This window comes from Typha latifolia, chromosome 7, assembly GCF_019914945.1.
Source record: "Typha latifolia isolate L0001 chromosome 7, TyphaL0001v2, whole genome shotgun sequence".
Lineage (NCBI taxonomy): Eukaryota > Viridiplantae > Streptophyta > Magnoliopsida > Poales > Typhaceae > Typha > Typha latifolia.
The window spans coordinates 3499471-3526612 of NC_133092.1; the positions used below are offsets into that span (position 1 = coordinate 3499471).

Consider the following 27142-nt stretch of genomic DNA (forward strand, 5'->3'; position numbering starts at 1 on the left):
TATCCTCTAAAATAACGATTTTATTCAACAAGAATCAATGATTCTTGAATTAAGTTCTGGAGATTGAATTGGTAGTAAGTGAGCTTTAGCTTAGGCTAGCGGATCACGCAGCGAACGATGAGCCTTTTTTTTTTCCTGTACTTTTAACAAATAAAATAGCATCTTCCATCTGAGTATCTAAAATCACTAGCTGATAAAGTGATTTATATTGAGTAAAATTCCTGACTCATATAACAATTTTTTCTATACGTGTGTGTGTCTACCATCCAACATGGCATCCATGTAGAATAAAACTCATTTACTCCTCTAAATAAGTTTAAAACTTACTTATTTGAGACTCATTTGTAAGTGGCACCAATTTATCGGTGAATTTACAGAAACCATAAACTTAAAGATACATCAACAAACCCCACTTAGATTTCCCGTCATTGGCTGGAGACTCGCATGAATACATCAACATTCCATGCGACAAACTCCTGTTACAAAACCACCTACTTTGCAAGTTCAATACATCTCTGCGTATCTATGGTACCTTCAAAATAGAAGTAAAGCATAGGAATGTGTAGGGTGCGTATGGTAAGCTCCAACTATTACATGCAAGACATGCCACGATCCAAATTTCCACAATGAAGGCAATAGTTGCAACAAAAAATAAAAGAAAAAGGGAAAGTACACCAGCTGGTATTGGGTTCAAATGTAACCTATCTTTTCTTGCATTGTGCTCTTTATAATATTTACACGAAAAAGAAAAATCATACCGAGCCACTGGAAGCAACTGATACCATCAGCCTATGCATAACATACCTTCCACTGTCGTATTCACCTAGACAAACACCCTAGTTTCTCTCAAGAAAGAAAAAAATTCTCCTATATTACATTTATATGAGAAGGATATAAATGGTTGTTGAGAGATTGATACAACCATCTTGCTATCGTATCAGATGTCTATGTCCTTCTTATACGCATACTCCTCCGAACCTGAGACAACATAAACATCATAACCAGATAAATATTGGAAACAATAGCACATCAAGTTGCATCAAGCATACATTGCCTGTTGTTTCCTTGGCCTCATTTGAAACAGAGCATTGCTGTGCAGTAACTGATGGCAATGATCTCTTACCCTTAACAAACCCTTTCCCTAGAAGATCAGTAGTTATTGTTAAGTTATCAACTGAAAATGTAACCAGAATAAAAGATCTCCTAAAACCAAGGGAGACAACTTTAAGGTCATAAATCACCCAGCTAACTGATTAGGAAAAAAACAACTAGAATTAACAGGTGTGCTTTCATAATTAAAATAATATCTCCCCCCAGCTACCGTCAGTTCTTTATTACTGACATAACCTTAAACAACCTCGTCCAACCAACAGTAACCTCCTCCCAGACACTATGCTTGGAACTAATTCCATATGGATTTCATTTTGAATAGAATTCAGTTGATTATATTTTGAAATAAAAACTGAAATGAAATCCTCCTGATCTTGATGTTTGGAAGGAAGTAGGAAATCATTTCATTATGTTGGCATGTTGCATTTCCCTATTTACCACTGTCCATCGATAAGAATGTAACAAAATAAGGGTTAGTTTTGATATTTTATAAAAGTCAAGTGGGAAATAAATTCTGCTTAAATCCAATCTCAAATCATCCAATTTTGTCATACTAAAATCCATCCAAATCCTGAAATCAATTGAAGTCTCACAACAACTAAATATTCCCAAACAGCAGAATTGGAAAAACTAGAATTCCAGATCATGATAGACTCCCCAGCTTAGAAGCAAGAGGAGATCTTCATTGTTCCTGGTGGACAAGAAGCACATCATAGCTAGGAAATTTGGCTTCTTTAAATATGTTCCACAACCACCTGGTGCTGTCTATTGAACAGGAGGCTATTGTCAGTAGAATTAGAGACATTTCCTGAATGGCTGCGTCTAATACTACAACGAAAGGCTAACTTCTCGCAGCTACCAACTGATTGTGGTTAAGCTGCATTCATTCTTTTCATGTCTAGTTCCATCTTGGTAAAACATCAATAAAAGGACATCATGTTTCCACACTGTTTTTTTTTTATATACATCTGGGTCTTCCTCTCATTTCTCCCTGATCCCTGCCTCCTAAAGGTCTACATACAAGTCCAAATGTTACAAAAGACACTATCTTAAGTGACCACTTGATACGTATGAACCTTCCTTGATGATTACCTTACCAAGTTCTGTGATAACAATTTCCATGGCTTTCCTGGTACCATCTGTTGGATTATGTTTATAGTCGCTATTGAATGTTCCAAATAATGGAGCAAGTTAGAGATGTGCACAACATGACCAACCCAACATGAAGTTTGGAGCTATTGAAGGCGACTCCCAAAAGAAATGCTTTGTCACAGATATGGAAATTACCTGTAGATGACAATTTTCTGTTCTTATTCTTTCTTTCGGACAGAATTGATGATCTTTTCTCAATACCACTATGTTCACTATCATCAATCACTTCATGAAGACTACTACTAGTAGAGACTGACCTACAAACAGTTTATTGAACGTTATGGTCGAACTCATATCCAAAGTTGCAGTGGAAAATGACAAGTGACATGGAACAGAACTTTTCCCACCATGGTGTAGAAGACTTCTTATGTAGCAACAGTTCAGGCATGGAACAACCAGATAATGTTTTCCTGTGATTTTTCCTGAAGAAAAATATTACAGATATCACAAAATCAAACCATTGTCATTAGCAAACACGACTAACTATTACACGCAATAGAAAGTTTCTGAAGAATGTCCTAAGCAAATGGAAATTTATCTAATAAATAGTAAAACAAACAGGACAAGCTAAAAAAATAATACCATCAGGAACATACATATTTCAAATAAAATGGCGATAAATGTAAGCAAAAAACGGAAATTATTACCATCAAGGGCATATGTAATTCAAATGACATAGCTGCAAGTGCAAGCAATCGGGGACACAGACAGTAAATCAAAAACAGATAAAACTTAGAAAACAAATACATATAGATAACTGAGAGTACAAACAAGGCATCCATAACTCCAAACCAACTCCAAAAGATAATATTGAACTTGTTTCAGATGTTTAAGTGTTGCCTGATGAAAATATAGCGCACCGTTAATAGTTTCCATTTCTACAGCAGATGCTAGACTGTGATCAAGGAGAAGTGTATAAGCAGATAGAGGAAATAAAAAATAGCAACGAACCATTACCTAATCAATACTATGGGAAGATTGACTAAATTTTAACAATTGGTTTCAACCTGATGCCAAAGAACCAATAAATTGCACCGAATTTACTTCAATTCTTGTGTGACTACACAAAGGGTATTCTAATTCCAAACAGCACCTAGAATGCCATCTGGTGAAGGGAAAATGAGAGGTTGTTTGTTTCCATATGTTATGCTTCAATGAGATTTAACATTTTTATATGCCTGGGTTTCCATATCTAGCAAATAGAGATTTCACACAATACATTATCTGAAATGATAACATCCACTCTATTTCACTTGGAAAAAAAAAATGGAGTGACAATAGTGACCTGATTATTTATAAATCATCAAGTATTAACTGCATCAGACAGAATTCATGTTGAGAAAACAAGAACCAAGATAGAAGGCAGTCATTCAAGGAGAAATTTTCAAGTTCAATGTGGCTCACCGATCTCCAGGTTGAAAGTTGGACTTTTCCTGCATTATATCAATGATGTCATATTAAGCTAACTACAACTTTTCAAACTTCCAAACTATTAAGACAGAAAAATTCATACCTTATCTAGCAATAGTGTATCATCAATCACTTCCCACTTCTCATCTTCTAATCGTAGAAGTTCCAATTCTCCATTATCATACGCAATCTGATAACCATAAAATACCATAAAACAGAATAAATCATGCATTTGCGTCATAAACATAAACAGAAAAACTAGCATTAAGTAGTTTTCAATCATATAGAAGTTTCCTAATCCCTACAACTACTAGTCATCGTCCCATTGAATCATAAAATCATCTAGCTTCGACCGAAACAATTAGATATCCCAATATATTTCAGGTTCCACTAAAATGGTAATTACACCCCCATCCACTCCAAATACCACAGTACATGATGAAAGAGAAATAAAATCAATACATCTAGATATCACTTTGTAGATGAAATAACTCAATAGAAAGGGGAAAAATGCATCTAGAGAGGATGATGCAGGAAAGAAGAGAGCAAAAACAGGCTTGAGATGGAAACATTAGGATATGACCAATCTGTACCAACTTTTCTAGAAAGTAACAATAAGAATGTGCAAAACAAACTGAAAATATGCAAATATAAATCAATCCAAGATACTACCTTGTGCATGCTATTTTGAGAATCATATGAATCGACAGTACCAGAACTATAACTGCATAAGCCATGAGAGCAATATGTTAAGAGGTAATCCAATAATTCCAACTTAGGCTTTTTTGTTCTCTAAATGGAACCTTACCACATATCGATTGGAGACCACAATCTGACACGGTGGCCAACAAGTGCTTCACCTGATTGCCCCAACTCCTTACATGAAAAATTATATCAATAGTTTAATATTGAGCAAGCCAATGATTCAGTCTAGTTTCACAGACAGAAAAGTATACCACACAATCTGTGTCACATTGTCTGCCAGGTTTTGAAGGTTGAACTGGACCAGTGGAAGTACTACTCTTGATAAGATCATTCTTGTTTTCCACCAGAGAGATGCAGTCTCTAAAATCAGCTTCCTTTACCAAAACCCAAGATTCTGGAGATGACAGCTTCGGACTTGCTGAAGCACAGGATGATAGCTGCTCCTTTTCCAGGTTATAAATAGAATTTTCATGTGTTGACTGTGTGCCCTCATGTACAGAATTCAGGTAAAGCAACTCTTCTGAATCTGGAGTAGCTGATGGCAATTTCTTGTGCTTTTCTTCAGAGGGAACCTTCTGAAGGCCTAACTTTTGACGTCTCTTTCCATTATTGCACATAGTATCTTTCTCTCCAAATTTTTTACCTAGTAATGGATCAACTTGCCTTTCCAGAGGCAAGTCATTAGAGGTCCTCTTTGTACTATCCAAGCATGTGATATCCTCCTGATATTAGACATAGTTTAGCTAAAACAAGGAAGCTTTCATCTTATGGGACAAGCAAGTTAATCACCAAGTGGACAAATAAAAGAATAAAATTAGGAACTTGTAACTTGTTAAGGCTACTAAAAAGCTACCCGTGCAATATAAGACTCATTAGCTTTGATGATTCTCCTCACAAAGTTCTCATCAATAAAACTTTCATTGGGATGAGATTCCTGCATAATGATTTTTGTACAAGAGGACTTAGAACATAAAATGATTATTCAGATGTCTGAAGGAATTTAAACAGCAGAATATGGACTTTAAACTTCTTACTTCTCCACTTCTTGCATCTCGGAAAGCTTTGTAGAATGACGATGGCAACAAAACCAGACGAGGAGCATCTGATGACATGTCATAATGCCTATTGAGTGCTTTTACAGTGAGAAAACCAATTTTTGATAGAATATGCAATTTCTGCACCAGGAAGAAATCATGATTTTAGTCAATCAAGTTACAAGCAAAGAAAAAAGTATTTCTCTTAAAGTTGGAAGAGATACAGGAGTCATCTCAGCATTAACAGCATCCTCAGCCTTCTGAACAGCACGGAAGATGCCAAGCAGAAATGATCTGTTATTTCTGACATCATTCTCATTGCTATTGAAATTATCCAGATTAGCTAATGCTTGCAAGATGACAATGAGTGGTCTGCCAAAATAGACACAAATGAAGGGGAAAAATGAGCAATAACAGAACAAAAACTTTATGGAAGGAAGGCATTCATGCCCCTCTTAAAATGGTACAACCAAAGCTCACATGGCAGATTATTCAAATGATAATAAGGATAATACCTGCAAAACTCAGCATAAACAACTATATCTTGACAATTTTCAGAAGGGAATTCCCGGGCATGAGCAAGGATATGGATCAAAAACACCACGATATATGCTGGGTGGTAAGTCATTTTGTCTTTATCTTGTCCGGATGTATCCTGAGTAACCTGATGGACCAAGAATTTCCTGCTGTGCTCCTTAAGAAATTCAGTGAGGTACCTCATAGACTGGAACAGTTAGCAGAAGACAACAATGAAGCAGCACTGAATGAGAAAACCAACCAAATGAACATACTTCCACTTGTAAGAAACAAGAAACATACATCAGCTCGAACATCTCCAAGGAAGTCTGATGAAGTCATTGCAAAAGCACAAGCATATCTATTTGGGATGGCTTGGTCCTTCAAGAGATTATGTATTTTGCAAATAAATGATTTTCGAACAATAGATGAAGAATCCTGGAATCCAGACCAAGGCAGAACCATCAAAAAGTTATAATATGCAGTATGCACGAGCATAAAAAAGAATTAAAGTATGAACCATCTTAGGTGTAACCTATTCACTGCCATCCACAAATCTCTCAAAAGAAGGAAATGATGTTCCCCTTGCCAACTTACCTTAACTAATTATTATGGTCACCACTCCCTTTCCAAGAATTGGGTACCAGACAAGCTTGCATTACTTTCCAAGAAATGTCTGGAATATTGCTGACATAGACTAATTCAAATGAAACAATTTTTAATAGAATAAGCCAAGTAGACTTATTGATGATATAAGATAAAATTTTGATTGGCAGAATTAACTTCCTCTTTAACTGGCTGTATGTCAACCAGGGCCAGGTGACAAAACTTAGCAGACAAGATTTCCTCCATTTTACTTCTTCCTCTATGCCACAAACTATAACTTAGGAGATGGTTGGGTGACTGATGCTGGGAAATAATGATTGAGCTAAACTTATTCATAGATATACAACTACGAATAATGGGTGCCAAAAGAAACAGATATCATATTACGTTAAAATTACAATTCTAAGTAACTAACCATTTCTAACAAAGGGAAGAAGGAATGGCACCTAACATGATGTGAAATGCAACAGTTCCAAGTGTGGTTTACACATTTTTATCAAATGGAAACTATTGTACCAAAAGAATCAGTTATTCTTGGTTGAATATGGAGTTTGCAGAATTGTCAGTACCCTTGCCCTGTAAATTGTTAAATGAAAAAGCTTAGGTGATATATGTGAATCCCATCTTGTGGCAAGCCGAAGAATAGATTTTCCGGCAACTGTTCTGAGGTGAGCCTTGTCACATTCACTGCACAAAGCAAATTGTCCACAATATGAGTTAATAGAAATAATCATTGAGTTTTTGTTATAAATGGCAAAAAGAAAGGGTGCAAATTATTGATTTTCATCCTGAATCAAACATAATCAAGTCAATAACTTTCAGCAGTTGGGAGAACTCGAAGATTATCCACTTTTGGCATGGAATTAGTATCTACAAAGGCATGATATGATATCATTGAAACCTACAGAGTAGGAGACTGCAATCACTATAAGAACTGTGGGTTGTCCAAAATTTAACATTAAATTGTATCTACTGTACAACAAACTTGAAAAATAATGTAAGGCTCATTTGCAGGGAAAAAATCATGCAAGCAACGTAGCAGCAAAGATATTGTGCAAGTTTAGGGACATTGGCACCTGTTTTCTTTTTTCTACTTTACTCAGCTGTTGTTATTCTGTAAGCGGTATAAACACCCTAATCCCTTTATACTGACATTAAATTGTGTCAGAGACTCAGAAGCACATATTTTCCCTGTAAAACAAATGAGATACTACTTGGATAACATTATAAGGTAATCCATCTTTACTTGTTGTATCAGCAGATTGTTTTGGAGTAGCCACCAAAGAGTAGAGTACTCTGAAACAGAAAGTCTAATGTGCCAGATAATTACGTTGGTTACATGAATGCTAATCTTTATTCTGGGAAAGGCCTTCGATGAACCTGAGGATCATCATACTTCTTAAGTTGTTTCTATAATGTAAATCTTAGTCTTCAACTTTCCTCTACACCACCTGAATCAAACACCCTATTAGTGCACCATGTGTTCTCTTTGGGCATCTCCTTAAACGACTTAACATGTAAAAAATGAACATTTTGTAACTTATCATCCTAAGGAGGCAAACTGAATCTCTACATATAACTCCAAGATTAAAGTGTAGTGATAAACCAGAATTTCAACCATTGGATGTGAAATTGTGATCTACCATTTTTAACAGGCTTATTTAGTACAAATGATCACAAGTTTTGAAGAACTAACCTAGTTATTAAGTGATCTTTAAAATTAAGATGGTCCACACTGTGCTAGTGTACTTTAAAAAGTTTGCATCTTTAGGTCCAAGAGGCAAGAAAATAAGATAAACATCCAAAATATTATACGTGATCAAAAGGAGCTAAAAGTCTCATGAATAACCACAGGTTTTGGAGATGTATTTTCTTTATGAATGTTGTGATCCTAGGATAAATGCTCTATCGCAACATCTATCAGAGAAAAATAGGTAGCTAAATGTATGTTTCACTTATAGACATTGTTGGAACATCCAAGTGTCCAACAGTTTAGATCTTTATGACCTTTGTAGTTAAGTCTTAAACTAGGTTAATTACATTATACCCCATTTATAATTTTATAACCATCAGCATATAGATGTTGGTGTGTATCAGGAAGTCTTCAGTTTTCTGTGTTTTGTCTGCATTTTGCATTAGCATGTGTATTTGTAAAAGGTGCACGACCCAACTCAGTTTTACGTGAATGCATGGCAGGTTTCAGGTGCACTGACTAGAGTCCTAATGCAAGCTAAGCCTAGTGCGCATCTGACCCGCTTAACACTAGGAGACGCCTTACATACAGATGGGGCAGCTCACCGACCACCTGACCTTCAGATGGCATCTTACCATATTTATAAGTTATAACCTTGTTAAGAATGCAAATTTGATTTATAATTGCAAGGCAAGCATTTCTTCATACAATATCATGACCACAAATGAGGTAACATGGAAATAGATTTCCAAATAATACCAAAATTTTGCATAATAAATTTATAAGCTACAGAGATATCACTAAGATCGTCCAAAGACTACTCGAGCAAATTACTTAAAACTGGAATGTTCACACAAGCAGTCCATACTAAGTAATATCATCTGAAATTCTGTACTTGACTGGAGAATGTGGCAGTTGTTTCCAATCCCTTGTGTCAGCACAGAAAATATTTAATGATCCACTTTAGAAATTCCGGTTCTGATCATAGCATGAGTCAAATTTGTTCAATAGCCAGAGACATAATGGTCCATTTTTATGACAACAAGAAAAATACTGAGATGATAAATATTGAACCTAACAGTAGGAAAAAATAGAGACAGATTGTCAAGCCATACATGAGATAAACAGAACTTTGACGCACCTCATAATGATATCCCGGAAGAGACCTTCTTCAAGAAGTATGTCACAAAGAAAGTCAAAGAAATCCTTAATCTGATTGCGAATGTGAGCGGGAGTTGTTACTCGTGGTAAAAAACTTTTGACAATTGCCTTTAGCCCATAAACCTATAATAAATTATATAATGTTAAAGGAACTTTTAAACTACAAGGTAAAGCCCAATGAAGAAAACATGAAATAGATAATAAAAAAGAAGGAAATCCAAAGAAATTGATACATCTATATATAATATGCAAGAAAAGCCTCCCGTTGCACCTAAAAGCAACTTAGTGACAGTAAAGCAAAACTGAACTTAAGGGAATGGTATTACAGATTGATAACTAAAAGCCTCTTGTTGTACCTTGTGGTGGGTGAGGATCAGTTGTTTCTTTTTATATTGCAAATTCGCAACACAAGATAAAATATGGAAACAACCTAATTGCAATAAAACAGTAGCAGAACGAAAACAGGATATTATGCCCAATATATATGGAATAGCTGCATGATTCCTTTTCATTCATAGATTGCCATAAAAATTGGGACGGCAGGCACATAGTGAGTTACCGACCCATCCATGCCAATCCGTCTACACAAACGAGGCTCTGAAAAGGGTTCTGTTGTGACACATGACAACATTTGATTGTCATCCTACATGACAGGTGCCACTACAAGTAAATCAATGATGCCACACAATCATATTTTTAGCAATTACCTCCATGAAAAAGACCAAATTTGTCCTTTCACTAGTTCTAACCAAGGACCTGCTTGGATAAATTGGTAAAATTATTTATAGGAATTTTAAATGTAGGAACTAAGAAATGCAATGAAAGGAACCTGGACGGGGAGAAGGGGAGGTGGGAATAGGAGAGAGAGGAGGTAGAGGTGGTGGGTGGAGGAGGAGATGGGAGGAGGGGGAGAAGGTAGTGGGTGACAGAGGAGGAGAACAGTGGTGACAGGAGAGGGAGAGACAGGAAAAGAAAGTGAGAGAGAAGGGAGTGTGAGGAAGAGAGTGTTTCTAAGTATAAATCAAGAAGGGGTATGCGATTGGTGGGATTTTCCATTGTTTTAATAAAAGAATTGCGTAAAAGTGATTAGTTATAATCTATTAAAATAATAAAAATCCCATCAATTACAATCGCAATTACAATCTAATTATTTCTGCGTTTCTTCATTTCTATGCCTCTCTTACACTTGCTACACTCATACAATTGCAAAGGGTAATTTTCCTCCACTAGGCAGAATAACTCACTTGATTCTGGTAGTGTTTCAGTAATTCAGTGAACATGTCAAGCATCACAACCAGCTGGACACATAGGCCAGTCACAATGGGCAAACTTATATTATCTAAAGATTCAAAGTAACCAGAGGATAGTGATTTAATATTTAAGTTCTAAGACAAAGCCAATGAAAAATGTCAAAGTGGAATGACAATTATATGTGAAAAAAAGGGTGAGGGTAACCCTAGAAATGGAAAAGGGTAAACAGGTGAGAAAAGTAACACTAAAATACCAGTAAGTCCTAGCAAACTACTCTCAATCTTCAATGTATTAAAACGACTTGCTCTTGATTAATAGTCTCACCATCATTTTGCAAGAGGAGCTGCATACAGACTCCTTACTTCCACTGGAGAACATTTGTTGTTGTCTTGGGAGAACCTGCACAGATATGTTTAAAATTCTTACTTCACCTTTCTTAGAACTTTATTTTTGATGAATCAGAAACATGTTCTTTTTTTCTTTTTAGGGAAGAACACAATAGTCATAATATAGGGCTTACCTCCACAGAGCGAAAAATCTTCTGGACAACGAAATCTATAATTTGTTGGCCATATGACTCATAGTTTGAAGGAGAGTATTGCAATATACAGGCTAAAGACTGTAACAGAGCTGGAATATTGTGACCATCATGCAAAGCGTTCACAATTTTCTGCAGGAAAACAGTATATTTGACATAGGAAGATCTGCATAGTTAAGTGAACAAATAATGTTTGTTTGCATGGTAGAATTTTAAAAAAGGAAAAACGAAGAGTATTGGCCAAATTTATTGAAAACTAAGACTGAAACCCTTTGTTCAAGGCCCAAACCAGAAAGATTGCTGATTTTGACCCTGGTTTCAGTTCATTATAGGGTAAAACCCGATCTGTTTCGGAACAAACTTTCCATTTCCTTCGGGGGGTCAAAACCAAAAGTAGCCAAAACTGAAACCGAAATTTCAAACTATGAAATTAAGTATGAGAGGAGAGCCAAGGCTATACAAAACGGAAATAATTAGACTGTAATTGCAGTCAAAACTCATAAAAAAAAAATTAAGTATTTAAGAATAGAATTTGTGCAAGTAGACCAACAACATTTCCCACATCAAGTGCCTAATAATTAGTTACCTGACATAAAATGGAAAAGATGCAATCATTGGAATAATGGAGTAATGATGCAATTGCAGCAACAGCATATTTTGATTCCACACGTGTTCCTTCAAGACATTTTAGCTCCAACAATGGGTAAATATCACTGAGAAATGGAAAGAGTATGAATTATTTAGATGTTACCTTGAAGCCACTGTCTGTTATACTATGTATAAAGCTGATTTACTAAATGTAGCAAAGAATACAGTCAGTAAGGATCCTGCATAGTAGGTTCTACGAAAGATCATCATATGTAAACATTCAGATTTCCCAAAATAAGGGAAGTAACTTGAATTTGGAAATACTAATTTTTTAAGCACAAAATGACATACTGGAATAATCAAATTAGTGCAGAAGTATATATCTTTTACAAATTCCTTCCCATGAATATCTCTCAGGAGAATCAGGACAAACAAGCGATTGATGGAAGCATAGTAAGGATAATGTTAATTGAACTACAAAAATTTTTTACAAGTAAGATGCATATCAACAGGAATTAAAAGGAGCAAATATTGATCAAGATGGAAAGAGTAATGATATGCATTTGAGAAGGAAGTTGTCGAAATTTAGCTTACTGCACCCAAACATGAAAAAGTAAATTCACTTATCTCTACAATCCAATTTTCTTAAATTATTATCAATGTTCAAATCTAATGTTCCTAGGGTCTAACTGCCATGTAGAACTAGTATGATATACATTTTTATCAAGATGTACTCGGAAATAAGCATCGCCACGTATTGTTTTAATTCCAACTTCCAAAAGTTTGATCATTCTCCGAGAATTCCTTGATACTGAGCTTATGACTTTCCCAGCAAAGACAAAGAAAACAGTGCCCCATACTTCAGTTAACTTTTGAATAAAAAGAAATGTCTTTATTATTCCAAGAGTTCTCAGGAAGATTTGTCAAGCTTCAGCACCAAATGATGGGAAATAAGAAAAACAGAACACAAATAACAGTCAGCAGAAATATTTTGGTAAAGCAAACCATCTAACAGCTTTTACCTGAGATTTATAGACATGTAGGAACCTGCTCTAGCTAAAATCTGGAGACTCTTTTCATTTGTCAAAATAGACTCCTGTGAGAATATCTTCAGCATGTACTCCTCTGAACCACCCAGCAATGACGGGAACACGGTCAAAACTACCTAAAGAGAAGTCAGCACACTCAAATAAATACATGAAAATCTAAAGTAACCATTTACAATGACATTGTAGAACACAATGAGAGAAGACAAAAGCAGTTCACAAAAGAGCCCACATATGAAATATCTCATCAAGCCCAAGAACAAGAAATTTTTTTTTTAATGTAATGGATCATTCATTGTCACACAACAATATCTCCTTGTAAAACAATTTCAGACAAGCCAAATCTGATATTCAGCACAACTTCTGTTGATCAGATTTGCATTACTTGTCCTTATACTCCATGACGTGCCATTAGGTGGAACATGCAGGAGTGTTCCACCTCATGAGGAGGTGATACTATCGTATAATAAGTTGAAAATCCTCGACTAAAATTTATATTCCAAGCAGAGGAGAGAGAGAGAAAGAGAGATATCCTCAGTTCTCACTCTAGGAATCCTATTTTATTTAGAAGAGAGAGAGATCTTCATCCTTCTATGAATTTTACTCCAAAAAGGAGAGAGGATTTTAACATTTTAAGATTACAAATAGATCATCAAAGGCTGTTGAAAGGTGGCTTGGAGGACAATAGATGGTGCGTGCTTGCTAAAGGTGGCTTAGAGGCTCAAGGCATAGAGCCCCGTGAAGGTGACAAATCCATAGAGGTTCACGTAAAGGCTTGTATGAATGCAGAAGGAGCAGATCTCATGATTTTTGTGACTTCATCCTACTTTGCAAGATGGAGGATTCCACATGCTCACATGGATGAGACAAGCACATTAAAACTTCCAATGGGCAGAGAGTTTCTGGTGAGAAACTTTCTTCAGAATTTTGTGAATATTTTGGTAAAGAATGCATGAAGTTTTGTGAACTGGTTTTGATTGGCACAGGATCTAATGATCGATCCTGTGGTTCTTCTTTAATTAAGGGTTTTCACCGTAAATCTTCTGTTTTCTTTTTTTTCTTTTACAACTCATTCATTGTTTACATGCTTCTTATCATGTGGTATCCAGCTATGCAAAACATAACCAAATTGGGATAGCGTAGATGCGACCTAGGCGCCCATATTAGCATTTTATATAATATTTTGTTTGTGTAGAATATTCTTTCTTCACTCTCACCCATATCTTTTGAACCCACTATTTCAACCATATCTAAAATATCAGGTTTAACTTGCAGAAAATAAATAAGCCTGCACAGATTCAACTTAGTTATACTGATGGTTTATGACTCTACATGAACCTCTTATCATGCTTATATATAATCAACACAGTAAGATGCTAAGAGTGATGTGTACAATGTATAACTCAACAGGCAACAACACAGTGATTCTTGTGCGAAATGCAAGAAAAGTATCAAAAGAAAGTGGAAGGAATTCACTAGAATAGCTATAGCCAAAAATTATTTGTGGGAAGAACGAGCAACCAGACTCAGGGTAAGCACAACATTGTATTAAAGCTGTACACTTTGGAAGATGAAAAATGCGAGATAGCTCAAGGCAAAATAGTGACTGACAAGGATATGCCACCAGAACTTGTAGAAGCAATTGCAAGGCCAGAAGGTATTCAACAGAGCTTTTGCCTTTTAGTTCATAGGGATAGTAAAAATAGCCTGACATCTATCAATGTCTAAAAGAAGTAAAGAATGAGTGATGAATCCATGAGCTCTGTGCATTTCAAATCTAATTTTGGTCGCTCTTTCATTCAACTAATGTAAACTGTGAAGAAGGCTGACAAAAGGTTCTTTTGCACATGGTCTAAAGATAAAGATTGAAGCAATGACTTATCAGCATACAGATGCTAAAAGCCTAAAGCCATGCATTTAGGTCAAAAAACACAAAGAACTTGTCTGCCCAAACAAATGAAAGAGCTGGATAGGAAGAGGATTTACTTGATAAAAAAAATGCTAGCAACATAATAACATTAGGTGGCGAGCATGACATATAGTACGACTAAAAATTCCTACTATTTCTTATGAGCCAATTTACACAATCACTAAATGGTTCTGATATGCCCAAATGCAGTTGGCAAACCAACTATTAGTATGGAATATCCACAAGAGCAAAAGATATCAGAAAATGCATCCTTACAACAATTTCCTTCAGTTGAGGAAGAAACTATACATGTGAATATTTTATGAAATATTAACAGCAAAAGAGTGAATGAGAGAAGTCATTCATTTGGACAGAAGGGGGTAAAGTATGTAACACTTACAAGTAGAAGATCGATGGAAGACTGCATATACTTATTTCCACCATTCTTCCAGGAGGTAACATTCTCCAGAATATTATGAACTATTTCTGCACTAAATATTGTATAAGAACATTTTGAAGACAGTACTCTGAAAAAATTGTAATTTGGATGTTTATTTCCAATCCTCTTGAGAAACGAATCCTAAAAGTTTGACGAGACACAATTAGAAATATTGAATGAAAACAATAAAAAGTATGAAGCTTGAGTGAGCAAAAAACAAACATCAACTTAATCGTCAAGCAGCAGTTTCAACTTTCAAGTGAAATTACAAAAATAAGCGACCAAGAACATATCTTATGCATTTTCTCCAACTGTAAAGATCTTGACAAAGATTACCTTATAAGTTTTTCTCCAATTATCTAGTCCAAAATGCAACCGTTTTTTTACTTTTCATGATGAAAGTCACTGGATTGCCTTGATTCAACAAACTTGTTCACCTACACTGGATAAACTAATCCCCATACATATCCACCCTTTTCTTTCCTTACAATTTGAACTACATAATAAATTTATGTAGATTTAATTATTTTGTTAGACAATTGAATCTGCTCTGTGATTACTGCAGTTCCCTGAGCTACTTTTCTGTCAACCTTATACCTCTGAGCTGCTCCGTTACTCCGTGCCTCAAACTCAAGAAAGCATGATGTTAGCATGAGAACTGGAAAACAAAACATAGTTCAACCCTCCAATGATTGCAATAATTTGAGTCATTGGACAGTGCACTGATTTATCAGTTACTTTATACTTCTTCTTGATGAAGCAAAGCCCACATAAGCTGAAGATCTACTGCAGGTTGATCCCAGTAATCCAGTATATGGTCAAACTTGTAGGAACACTTGGGATGATCACACAGGAGCATCCAGTGATTTCTAAACCAAGATTGCTCAAAACTCGTGGAGGGAAAAGTAAAAGCTTACTTAATAAGAAGAAAACTTCCAGAACTGAAATTAACATCTTTAAGAGGTTCATTAGAGAAACATCTAAAGGGAAAATTTTATAACAGGTAATAATTGCATCAAAAATGTAATGAAAAAAGGGACTTTTACATAATTCCCACTAAAAACTTTTCAAATATCACAACTGCCATTACATTCTTTACAATATCACAATTGCCACTAAAATAATTGGGTTATTTCAAAAATGTCATTCCTTCAGTTAAATTCAAATAATCACAATTAAAATTGAACTTAGATTATGAAAAAAAAAACAATCTTTCCCTTGTATAGATTGTTTAAAATGGTTCGACAATTATCTATGCTAACCAATATCATAGCACAAGAAAAAGGAAATCTTATTTATGCAAGAAAAATATCAGTGACAAATATTTCACTCTAAACTTCAAGAAAGAAGTGTATTTTGACCGTTACATACATTAACTGTATCAGCTACCTGTTATGAATATTCATTCAATAACAAATCATAATGACAATTCTAAAAGGTCAAATGATTTTAGTGGCAATTACGATACTTCAAAGAATATAGTGGCACTTGTGATATTTTAGAAGTTTTCCACATGGCAATTAGGTAAAAAACCCATGTTCGATCTAGAATAGGCAAGAGAGTTTACTCGGACGGATTGGGCGGTTGCAAAAGGAGTGCTGTCCTTGTTTAATTCTTGCAAAGCTTTAAATATATTATTATCTTTCATCTGGTGCAAGTTTTGGAAGCTTTCCTCAGCTTTAGAAGAGTCTACAAAGGAAGCTGACATCTTCACGAAAGATGCCAAAATTTTCTTGCGCATTTCTTCTGAAGAATTCTCCTGCAGGATGCGTTTAAGTAAATAGTGTTCCAGTGAAAAGAAAAGCAGGGAGTTCCCAAACTAAACCAAAAGGTCATTAGAAAGAATTAGGTAAACACAAAATATGGAAGTAATTAATTATAAGTTAGAACTTAGAAGAATCAAGCATATTTTATAGTTATATGGACCATTAATTTTCAACATGTTTACCAAATGACATAAAAACTTAAAAAATAAACCACAGTGAATGCTTAAACATGTTACCCAAAGCAAGATAAGGAAAAAATATCATGCTTTGTAATAGAAGCATATATTGCGAGCAGTTTTTAAAGTATTAACATCCTACCGAGGAGAAAAAAGATAATGTAACTAGATTAGTCAGCAATAGAGGGGTAAATTAGCCAAGCTTGAGCGAGTTAATGTTAGCTCGGCTCTGCTCGATATTGGAGATGTCTAGCTCAGCTCGAGCTTGAGACGAGCCAACTAATGTGGGCTCCAGCTTGGCTTGCCCAAGTATTGAGCTGGCACAGCTGGGTTCGAGCTGGCTCGATTTTTCAACAAAAAAAATTTTAATATTTACTTCATAGCTACAATAATTGTAAGAGATAGGTAGATAAAAAGACTATTCTTATTTCTTAGTTTCCCAATGTGGGACTAAAAGTGACCCAACTAATTTAAAAAAATTAATTCTTTTACATTGTAAAACCTAGGGTTCGAGTTGAATGGCATAACCAATTACACTACAGGACATTATTCTAAATTACGAAACAGAAAACATATATTATATTATATTAAAATATATATATCGAGCTAATTTGAGCGAACTTGAGCATGCTAAGTCTAGTTTGGCTCTGCTGGATTTTTATTTCGAGCCAAAAAAATCTGAGCTCACGAGCCTTGCAAGCCAACAAGCTATTTTAACAGCCCAAGTCAGCAACATGGAATAAAAATAGTATCAAGTATTCAATTAAAAGAAGTTAATTATGTTTACTAGAGGCAAACAAATACTCTACTGCTAATCAAAATGGTAATGCCATACCAATAGTGAAATGATATATAAAAAACTAAACATTAAGAAGTACTAGTCACAATTGCAGTTTCTTAATTAATAAACGCCTTTGTCAAAATCTTCAACTGGTGGAAGAGCTTTTCTGTCAGCATGTTTGAGGGCTTCAATTTTGATGAGTAGTACTGTTCTCCAGGATCAAACATATATGAATCACAGAAAGTGTCAAAATAGATTAACTTTGATTATATCAGTGCAGATACTACATACAATCGTCCAATAAAAGAATGAAAAGAAACAACAAGACATTTTAAACCAGCTTAATAAGTTTTAGGCATATGTACCGTTACCATTTCTTCTAATGCCTACAGATGAAAAAACAAAGTACCTTTTCTTTCACTCTCAGAGTTAAATATTCCTGCAGTTCTATCTGTAACCTGAAAGAATCAATCATCAAAAGAATGATTTCACAGTCAAGTCAAAATAGGACATATAAGGATTGGTACCTTCTTTTCTGAGACAGGATAGAGTTTAAAGCTTTAATATGAGGCAACTTGAAAAATGAGAAGAAAGCTATCCAGTGGCTCGTTCTATCCTTCAAAGAAAGTGATGATGGGAAGATCTCCTCTGCAAGCACAAGCTCCATATTTTGTGGCCTATGACAATACATTCAAGGTCAGGGCAATGTGTCTATAGATCCTACTTAACAAGTCCAGAAGAATATAGTCTGACCTAAATGCCTCACAGTCTTTGTCAAAACAAAGAATTAATATTTTACATGGAATTTGTTCGTAGTGGTCATTTATTGTTATAATTCCCTTGGCGCACTGATCACAGTAATCCCGGTAAAGCTCCAATAAATTTTGCATTACATTCTTCCTCACAGAGACCTGAAAAAAATAAATTTGATGAGTCATCAAAGAGAAGAATTTACTTCAAGGAAACATCAAATAAATTCTCTAATATGCTCTTCACCTTCTTGTCACGTAGCCTCTCTACTGCATGTAATACAACTTCAGATGGAAAACATGTTAAGTTTGATTTTGCCAGATCACACACTGCAATAACAGCTTGAGTTCTCACTTTGTCATCAAAATCTAATAGCCTTCCTTCAAGAGCAGCTGCCAGATTACAAAATAAACATAAAAAAAAAGAGACTCAACCATTGAGAGCAGAAAATCAGCTGATAAAGTTGTTCCTACCAAGAATATCATGAGCTTCGTTTCCAGAGGGTAAGGCTGTATAGCATGCTTTAGCACATTCTATTGCAGCCATTCTTACTTCAGTAGACTTGTCCGAAAACCTTTTCAGGAACTCTACAAAGACTGAGCGGTACTCTTGACCAAAATGAAGCTTAGAGAGGGTAAGAAGTTTCCCGATCAAATGAACAGCCTTCAGACGAACATCCACCTGATCAGTCTGCCAGCAGTGAAGTTTACTAGGATCAGGCAAGAATAACACATCATAAAGTTTTCAGAGATCTGACAAACAAAAGAGTAAATGACACGGAAGTAAAAAACTAATAAGAGAATGGCATACTAGTAGTTCATGAGTCATATTTGGGATGACAGCAAAAAGAATCTGGGGAGAACACTGAAATATTTCCAAAATAATTTCATGGTATGACTTTTTAAGCTCATCTTTGGACCCATCCCTGTTTAAAATACAACATGTCAAAAGACCACGAATTGAGGGCTCCAACTTCCTAGCGCAATTTTGAATAATAAGAACAGCAAGCTTGAAAGATGCCCCCTGCAGATAATCAGCTAGATACAATTAGCTTACCAAGACAATTTCCTGAATGCTTCAAACAAGTTTAATATAAAAAATAAAAATTATCAACTTTGTCTTTCTAATATCAAAAGAAAGTCTGTTGTTCTATTATCGAGAAACTGATTATCAGTGACCATTGAAACAACGAAAAAATGTCCCTATAAACTTAGGTAAGAGAACTGAAAGCCATTACTCATTAAGCCCTCACACAGTAGTTTCAATAATATAAATCATCTTAAGCCAAGATGCTTAATTCAAGCCTAGGCTTCATTTATTCATAATCTTAGGTTGAGCTAGCTCTTAAAGTACCCCCAATATTTATTTCTCTAGCATGGTTTACTGCTTCGAAATGAGCTTGAGCCTGGCATGCTTTGTAAGAAAATGCAGCAAACCAATCAACCACATTCCAAAATTGATCTCTTCATAAATAGATATTTGTCCTACAAATGGGGATATCCACTTTTTACTATATTTCAGTTTGGTTATGCCAGTTGAAATAACCAACTTCATTGAGAAAACTTACATAAGATCTTGTGTCATATTTTAGCAAAGATGGTCGTGCCAGTCAGCATGGCCGCATGCCAAGCCGTCTCGATCTTTGCGCCAATGTGGAGCTCTTTTTTTCAATTTTTTTCTATTTTCATCAATTATCATCAAATCAATTTTAGTCATTTTCTTAACAATCATAATATGACATATTTTTCTTATAACCATTAATCATCATCAATCAATTTTAGTCATTTTACTAAACAATATTAACTATTAAGAATATCTTATTTAAAGCAAAAAAAATGTTGATTAACACATAAAGGAAAGTACTCTAAATTACAAAAGAAACATCAAAAGAATGCACCTTATCCTCTTTTACAAGATTCAATAAAATCACATCAAGAAGAGGCCGGGTAACTTTCTCCTCTAGAATATGTGCCATAATCGACAGCATAGCCTGAAAAAGACTTTGTTGATGCCCCAGTCTAGAACCAAAGATGTTTCATCAGTAACCTAGCTAAACAAGATATAGTGTTATGAACAAGATAAAGATAAGAGACAAACGCAAACCAGAAGAGCAAAATTGAGGAAGAAAATTCATCCACTTGAGTATAAAGTTAGAGAAAGCACAATTCAAGATAGAAAAAGAAACTACATAATGAAGATATTTTGCAAGCAATTGATTTAGAAAATGTCAACAAAAGGCCAGAAGGGTTACTGTATATCCACTATTTTTCTGATCGACTTGAGGCATCAATAAATTGCCATATTTTGTACAATAATTCTAGACCCTATCAATTAAATGATCCACAATACAGATAATGATACAAGTATAGGAAATAAGATCCTAAAAAGGTCTTCTATCAAGGGTCACTTGCCATTATAGTAATCTTGTGTTTGGTTCACTGGAGGTAGGATGGAAGAAGGAGACAGTTTTGTGCTCTCCTCCTCTCCTGCAAAAAAAAGTGCGCACGTACAGTTCCCCCAACCCCCTCCCCCTCGCCGATATGCGATGAGAGAGTAGCCGAGGGATTCACTCCGAATCCAAGTCAGATCTTAAATAAAAATTTAAAACCTACCCTATAAATCAAAACTCTAACTCTATTCTTTTCCCTTTACGTCGTTCTCTCTCTTTCTTTCCCGTCGGAGCACCCACTATCGAATTGGAGCACCGAACACCGCCCGAAGCGATCGGCGACCACTCTACGACTTACCAATCAGTCATCTCCCATCCTTCATATTTATTTAAAGTTTAATAGAACAAAATGGAAATACCTTTTTTGGTTGATACAGTATCGTGGGTGAATCAAGCAGGCCGGCGGCTTCAGGTCGCTAATGCTCGTGTGCCAGAGCTTCACATCGTCAGCCTCGTGTCGTAGGTGCACTTCTTTTGAGCTCTAATGGCTCAGTTTGTTGTAGAAACCGATTCCATGGCTGCCGGCCATGGAATAGGGTCGTCGGTTGACGACGGCGGCTTCTTATCCACCTTGTGTGGTCAGCATGGTCGCAAGGTGGCGTAGATGTCTTTGGCGTGGCCTCTGAAACATTCCTCCCGTTCCTCTTCTTCGTCGGGAGAGGAGCTCGGTTGGGACCTTTTGATCTTAACCCGTATTGGATTTGTCTAAACTCGATCAATTTGGGTTTCAGGTTTGGGTCTGGATTTCGAATCCAAGAATGACCCAACCCAACTAACTAAATGTTAGTTGGGCTGCAACTAGCAGCCCTACTCATTTAGTTCGCTTTGAGCCTAGGCCTAACCGATTTTTGAGTATGTGTGGGCTGCGGTTGGCCCGCGGCCCAACCCGACCAAGTGGGCTTTATTTAGCCTATTCGAGCAATTTAATTAGTTTTAAATTTTAGAAATCATAATATTGGTTAAATTAAAATATGTTTAAAGGTGATGATTTTTCCAAACGCGTGGACTAGATATTTTAGTCAATTTTATGTAGATTCATGTGAGTGAGTTCACTCACATATTTATTCGTCTTGTATTTTGTGTTTTTTTAATCAGATTACATATTTCTCTGTGTACAAATAAAGTATCATATTTTTGTGTGCAATTTAGTTAATATATTTCTATGTGCAAAATATATGACTCAGTGCATTGCTACACTTCGTGCAAAACAATAATTTTAATAACCAAGAAAATTAGTGGAAAAATATAATCGACATTTGGTATGATTTAGAGAACGGTCCTGGTATAGATCGCTTGCGACTTTTCATGATTACTCAAGTCTACCTGAAAGTCCAGGAAAAAATCATATTTTAGATCATTGTAGTGACTTTCTTACGTGACTCTGACGGAGTTAGGGAAAAATCTCAAGTTAGATCAAAAGACTTTCTACGGTGACTTTAATATCTCTCAACAGTTAGTGAAAGAGATATGGTGAGTTTATTACATAGTGACACCTCCTGGTGACCAACATAGTGACATTTTTTGGTAATCCTAACCTGATCAGCTATAAGAAAAAGACTCAAACATCACCTTGAGGAGACTTCTAGTAGATATGGATCCTCAAGGCATTGACCCAATTGAGATATATGTATTATTAATATTGAGAGAATTTTAGCATATTGATACAAAGCATACTATAAGTTATTATTTATGTTATTTTTACCTGTGTTGTTATTATTACTGTTGTTATAAACATGTTTAATGAAATTGTCATTTTATATCACTAGACTTGAACTTATTTAAAGTTATGAATTTTGAATTTATTTGGCTTTTGAATAGATTCCACTCAATGAGCTATAGTTATTGGCTCATGGGATTCCCCTTCTAATATTTCAACTTTTCAAGTTTGGGTTAACGTGTCGATTGAGCGAGATGCATCGGGACCCCACCTCTACTTAGGTTCTATCCTTATTATCTTTCAGTTATACTAGTCTTTATGTTTTAAATTATCTGTTAGTTTAGTTGGAGACACATTAGTAATGATATTAGTTATTTTTGGATTAAATTTATTGTAGTTAGATTTTCATATTAAGTGTTATCTTTGTGGACTTAGATAATTAATTTAGGCTTCATGTATTTCAAACGTATTGAGATACATGGCCGGTCATGATTTTGATTGAGTCGTGATAATATTCCTCGTCATTCACTTCCAAGAAAAGGAATATACAACCTCCAGGCCATCACTCTACTATCAATGCATGCAATGATTTCAACAAAAGAAAAGGTTAGCATGTACCAAGTGTTCACTATTTATGAAATAAACAAACTGCTTCCATACCCTATGAATTACTTATGAATGACATCAATATCTCCTTGTGATCTCAGCATGAAGAAAAACCAACCATTTTGTTTTTTCCATGCAAAAAGGCTGATACAATACCCCTTTGATAGTCCGCAAAAATTTCAGTTATATCTGCATTATGTATTTGCACAATTCAAGGATACATTTGACAAAGTAATATTTTAGATAAGAATTGAAAAAGAAAGAAAGAAAAACACGATAATGGTCGTTTATAAATTAACATCAACTATAGCAAGTGCGAAGTATAACAATCACCTTGATAATAGCCTGAAATTGAGTCACAATCATGGATAACTTATTATATAGTTACAACTATGATGCACATTTGTCCAAATTGTTTTTGTTTTTCAATGTTTTCCTAGATTCCTTTTTTCTCGTCCAAAGCTTGAAAATCAATTGCTATTTCTTAAGTCCTCAATTCAAGCTTCTAAATTCTAAACAAAATACCTACCAATCAGATTGACTATGACATGGCATCTGATGTTTCTAGGAAAAAAAACAGCAAGCTCACCGTGTCCTTATATTCCTTATTGCACCAGAGTCAACAAAGAAAAAATCCCACAGTAATGATGCTCTTCTTTTGATTAGAAAGAATTATGATGAAGATAGTGACAAATTTCGATCTATAGTTCTATACCACATGAGAATCAATGTATAAGTCCCTCTTTGAGCACTAAATGGACAGTTGTTGAAATTTTCCAGAATAGGCAATTTTACTTCTTTCATAATGGATGAAGCCTGTGTTGCAAACCTTATAGCACCAAGCCACCTATATATATATATGAGACTGAGCTTTCATCAATCCTCAATAAGCCAACATGAGAAATAAATCAAAGAAAAATGTAATTACTTCATATTTTCAACTAAAGGTAATTTTAAGTAGAAGAGATGTATGGTATAGAAAATAATAACTGAAAGAAAGTATATTGTCTTTCTCAAAGGTTGACTGGTCTAAAATAGTATAATGAGAAGGCAAATAGAGTTAAGTGATGCAAAGTATTACTTTGCAACAGAAAAGAAGACCCTAAACATATCGAGGACCAAATCTTCGCAACCGATGTCAAGCATAATTACAGAGCATTTGAGAGCAGCAACATTCTCCAATATTTTCATCCTCCTTGGAAGATATGGACTCTCAGTATCAGCAAGCTCCACAAAGGTACTGATAATAAGTCTAAAAATATCCTGCAAATTAGATGCAAAAGAGTATAAATTACAAAAGAACATTTTGTTCATACTTTAAAGTTGAGCTATAAGAGAAAACTTTCACTTTATTTTCCACCTAGAAAGTTACTTTTATGTTGCACATAATACTGAACAGCAGAATGCAATCAGAGTTGAGAATGTAAAGACAAATAATTATAGGAAAGGACACAGCATCACTGTCAGCAGAATTTGTTTACCTTAAATATTTCATCACTGAAAGGAGGATTAGGTGCAAGAACCCTCATAATCTCACTGAAACAAACAGCAACTAATAGTTTAACATCTTTATCCTTATGGTGGAGCAAGCTGTGTTGGACCAGAGACTTGTTTAGAGGACATAATGTCATCTGTAAAGAAGAAGATTGGCACAATTCGCATAAAGCACTTTCAGCTCGCTGGAAATAAGAATCAGAAGAAAGTTAGTTTGTTGTAGTATCTTTGGGTCAAGATGCTGCATAAATCTCTCAAAAACATCAAGAAATAACAATGAAAGCACAAGTTCTTGCAGCAGCAATGTGGAAATAGTGCTACGGGTCCTCTACAAGGCCCTCTATGACGAGGATCTCCTGAGTGGGGCAAGAGAGAAAGGCATGAGAAGGTGGTGGGTATTACTGGGAGCAAGAGTGTAGTATATAAGAAGGTGGTGGCTACAATATTTGAAACAATAATCTTGCCATATAGAGATCCTAATCACAGGCAGAATTTAAAGGATGTTATAAAGGACCATTCAATATTACAAGAAGAAAAGGGCTACAATTCATATAAAATTCCACAAAAATGGTGGTGATCAATAAGACATGAAAGTAGCAAAAGAATATGATGAGTTGATTTAGCCTAGGTATCACCCTAATTCTGGATTGTTTATCAAACCTTTAAAAATTCAGACCAGTGTATTTTTCTTCCATCTATTACTCTCTTTAGGAAGTAACCGCCAGTAATCTGTCCACAAACGGCCAACTCTGCAAACCATATCTTCCCAAATCACGAATGTGAATAGGCTCAAGCATACAGCAATCTGAACAATTTAGATCAATAGCCTTAGTTACTCATCACTTCTCTGAGAGAAGCAACTCCAAGAGACTGGTCACTTCCAATCGGAAACCACCTCTGGAATCAATTGCATTACCAGTTCTGATCACAAGCCCACACATGCTGCTATTCCACTTCAAAACCAAAACACAGCACCAAGAGACGTTTCATCCAATATTGCAGCATCACATCTTGAATGCTTACATTCCAAACTTAACCTGCATGTACTAAGCTCAGCTCCATCGCCCCTCAAATTCCCAGACACCCAATCTAACTAACATCAATACTCGCTATTCTAATCCAAGATCCACGAAAAACCAAGAGACCACAAAGAAAATAGAAAAAATTGCCTAAAAAGAGAACCGATCGCCCCGGTCATTTTAATTAACTAGAGAAATCAAGAACACCACATCGGATCAAGAAATGGTTATGGTTGATCGGGTTTGATTAATCAATAATACCTTGAGAAGCTTCACGAGAGCGTCTTTGTTGAGGCGGGACTGGGCGAGGAGCTTCCCGACCTCCTCTACTACTCGCTCGGGGCGATCGGCCATGGCGATGGATTGAGATGGAGGCCCCTATGGTTGTCGAGAAGGTTCTCGGACCCAAAGAGGTTTCGCCGGCGCAGGGAGAACGGCTTCCTGTTCAATGAGGCAGTCAGTGACTCCCCTTGGCCTTGATGTGTGTGTTCTATGTGCCGTTGTAACCAGTTAAGTACGACTCCGTGGAACAGTAGGGTGGGCGAGAAAGAGCCACGTAAGTAGAGCTGTTTAACATTAACGAGTTAGAGCGGACACTGTCGTCGAGCAATTAGTCGAGGTTCTCCTCCCGCCCTTGAGCGTCATACGATACGCGCGACATTTACGAGGGCCGAAATTTTACTGGATCCGGTGACCGGACCGGTGACACTGCTGAGTGAAAACGTCTACCGCTTAACGATTTGAAATTAATTCCACTTCTTAATCACATTAGCAAACACAGACCTCTCCTTGTTATAATTATATGTTTTATAGAACTCACTGCATATAAACACAATGCACTTTGTTTGTATACAAAAGTGCATTACTTGTGTAAAAACAGGCATTGCTTATTTTAATATACAGGTGAATCGTGATACATAAAATGTAAACAAGTTCTTATTCATAAGTTACATTTTTTTTTCTTTATCTATATTTGCCAATGTAATTGTAAAGTGCAATTATCTTGCAAATCATTCCTTTCTCGCTTTTCTTTATTTTTCTCATTAATAATACATCTCTCAGTCTTCTACATTTCCACTTCTATCAACTTAATATGTGACAGTTCTTCCAAAGTTTAGGACATGATATTGATATCGGACAGAGGGATTACCACTTACAAGCAGTATAAATAACAGGTAAAACACCACAAGAAACCAGAAAATTCCTTTTGTTGAACGCATTGGAATCGTCAGAATTGCTACTGAAGTTCTTAATTTGAAAAAAATGTCTTCATTACTCACTGTTGC

The 27142-nt window shown here is 35.6% G+C and overlaps 1 protein-coding gene across 4 annotated transcripts; it reads right to left on the reverse strand.

Moving 5' to 3' along the window:
- Positions 1-684: 684 nt before the first annotated feature.
- LOC140792997 (sister chromatid cohesion protein PDS5 homolog B) lies at positions 685-26343 on the reverse strand. 4 transcript variants are annotated; one of them, XM_073144293.1, is made up of 32 exons: positions 26118-26343; positions 24825-25022; positions 24425-24606; positions 20529-20649; positions 19442-19654; positions 19105-19321; positions 18878-19023; positions 18635-18792; positions 18409-18558; positions 18291-18339; positions 16726-16917; positions 15120-15299; positions 12787-12929; positions 11763-11889; positions 11159-11308; positions 10963-11037; positions 9368-9510; positions 7103-7220; positions 6231-6365; positions 5927-6135; positions 5636-5783; positions 5412-5552; positions 5231-5311; positions 4629-5099; positions 4481-4548; positions 4345-4396; positions 3776-3862; positions 3667-3695; positions 2601-2684; positions 2398-2519; positions 1050-1141; positions 685-978 (listed from the first exon to the last, which is right to left on the reverse strand). In XM_073144293.1, exons 1-32 carry the CDS (start codon positions 26208-26210, stop codon positions 946-948), a joined length of 4407 nt encoding a protein of 1468 aa, XP_073000394.1. In that variant the 5' UTR covers positions 26211-26343; the 3' UTR covers positions 685-945. The 4 variants fall into 4 exon arrangements, with proteins under 4 accessions (XP_073000394.1, XP_073000395.1, XP_073000396.1 ...); XM_073144294.1 differs by having other exon boundaries at positions 24825-24974; positions 26118-26325; XM_073144295.1 differs by lacking the exons at positions 24425-24606; positions 24825-25022; positions 26118-26343 and adding an exon at positions 23398-23532.
- Positions 26344-27142: the final 799 nt, after the last annotated feature.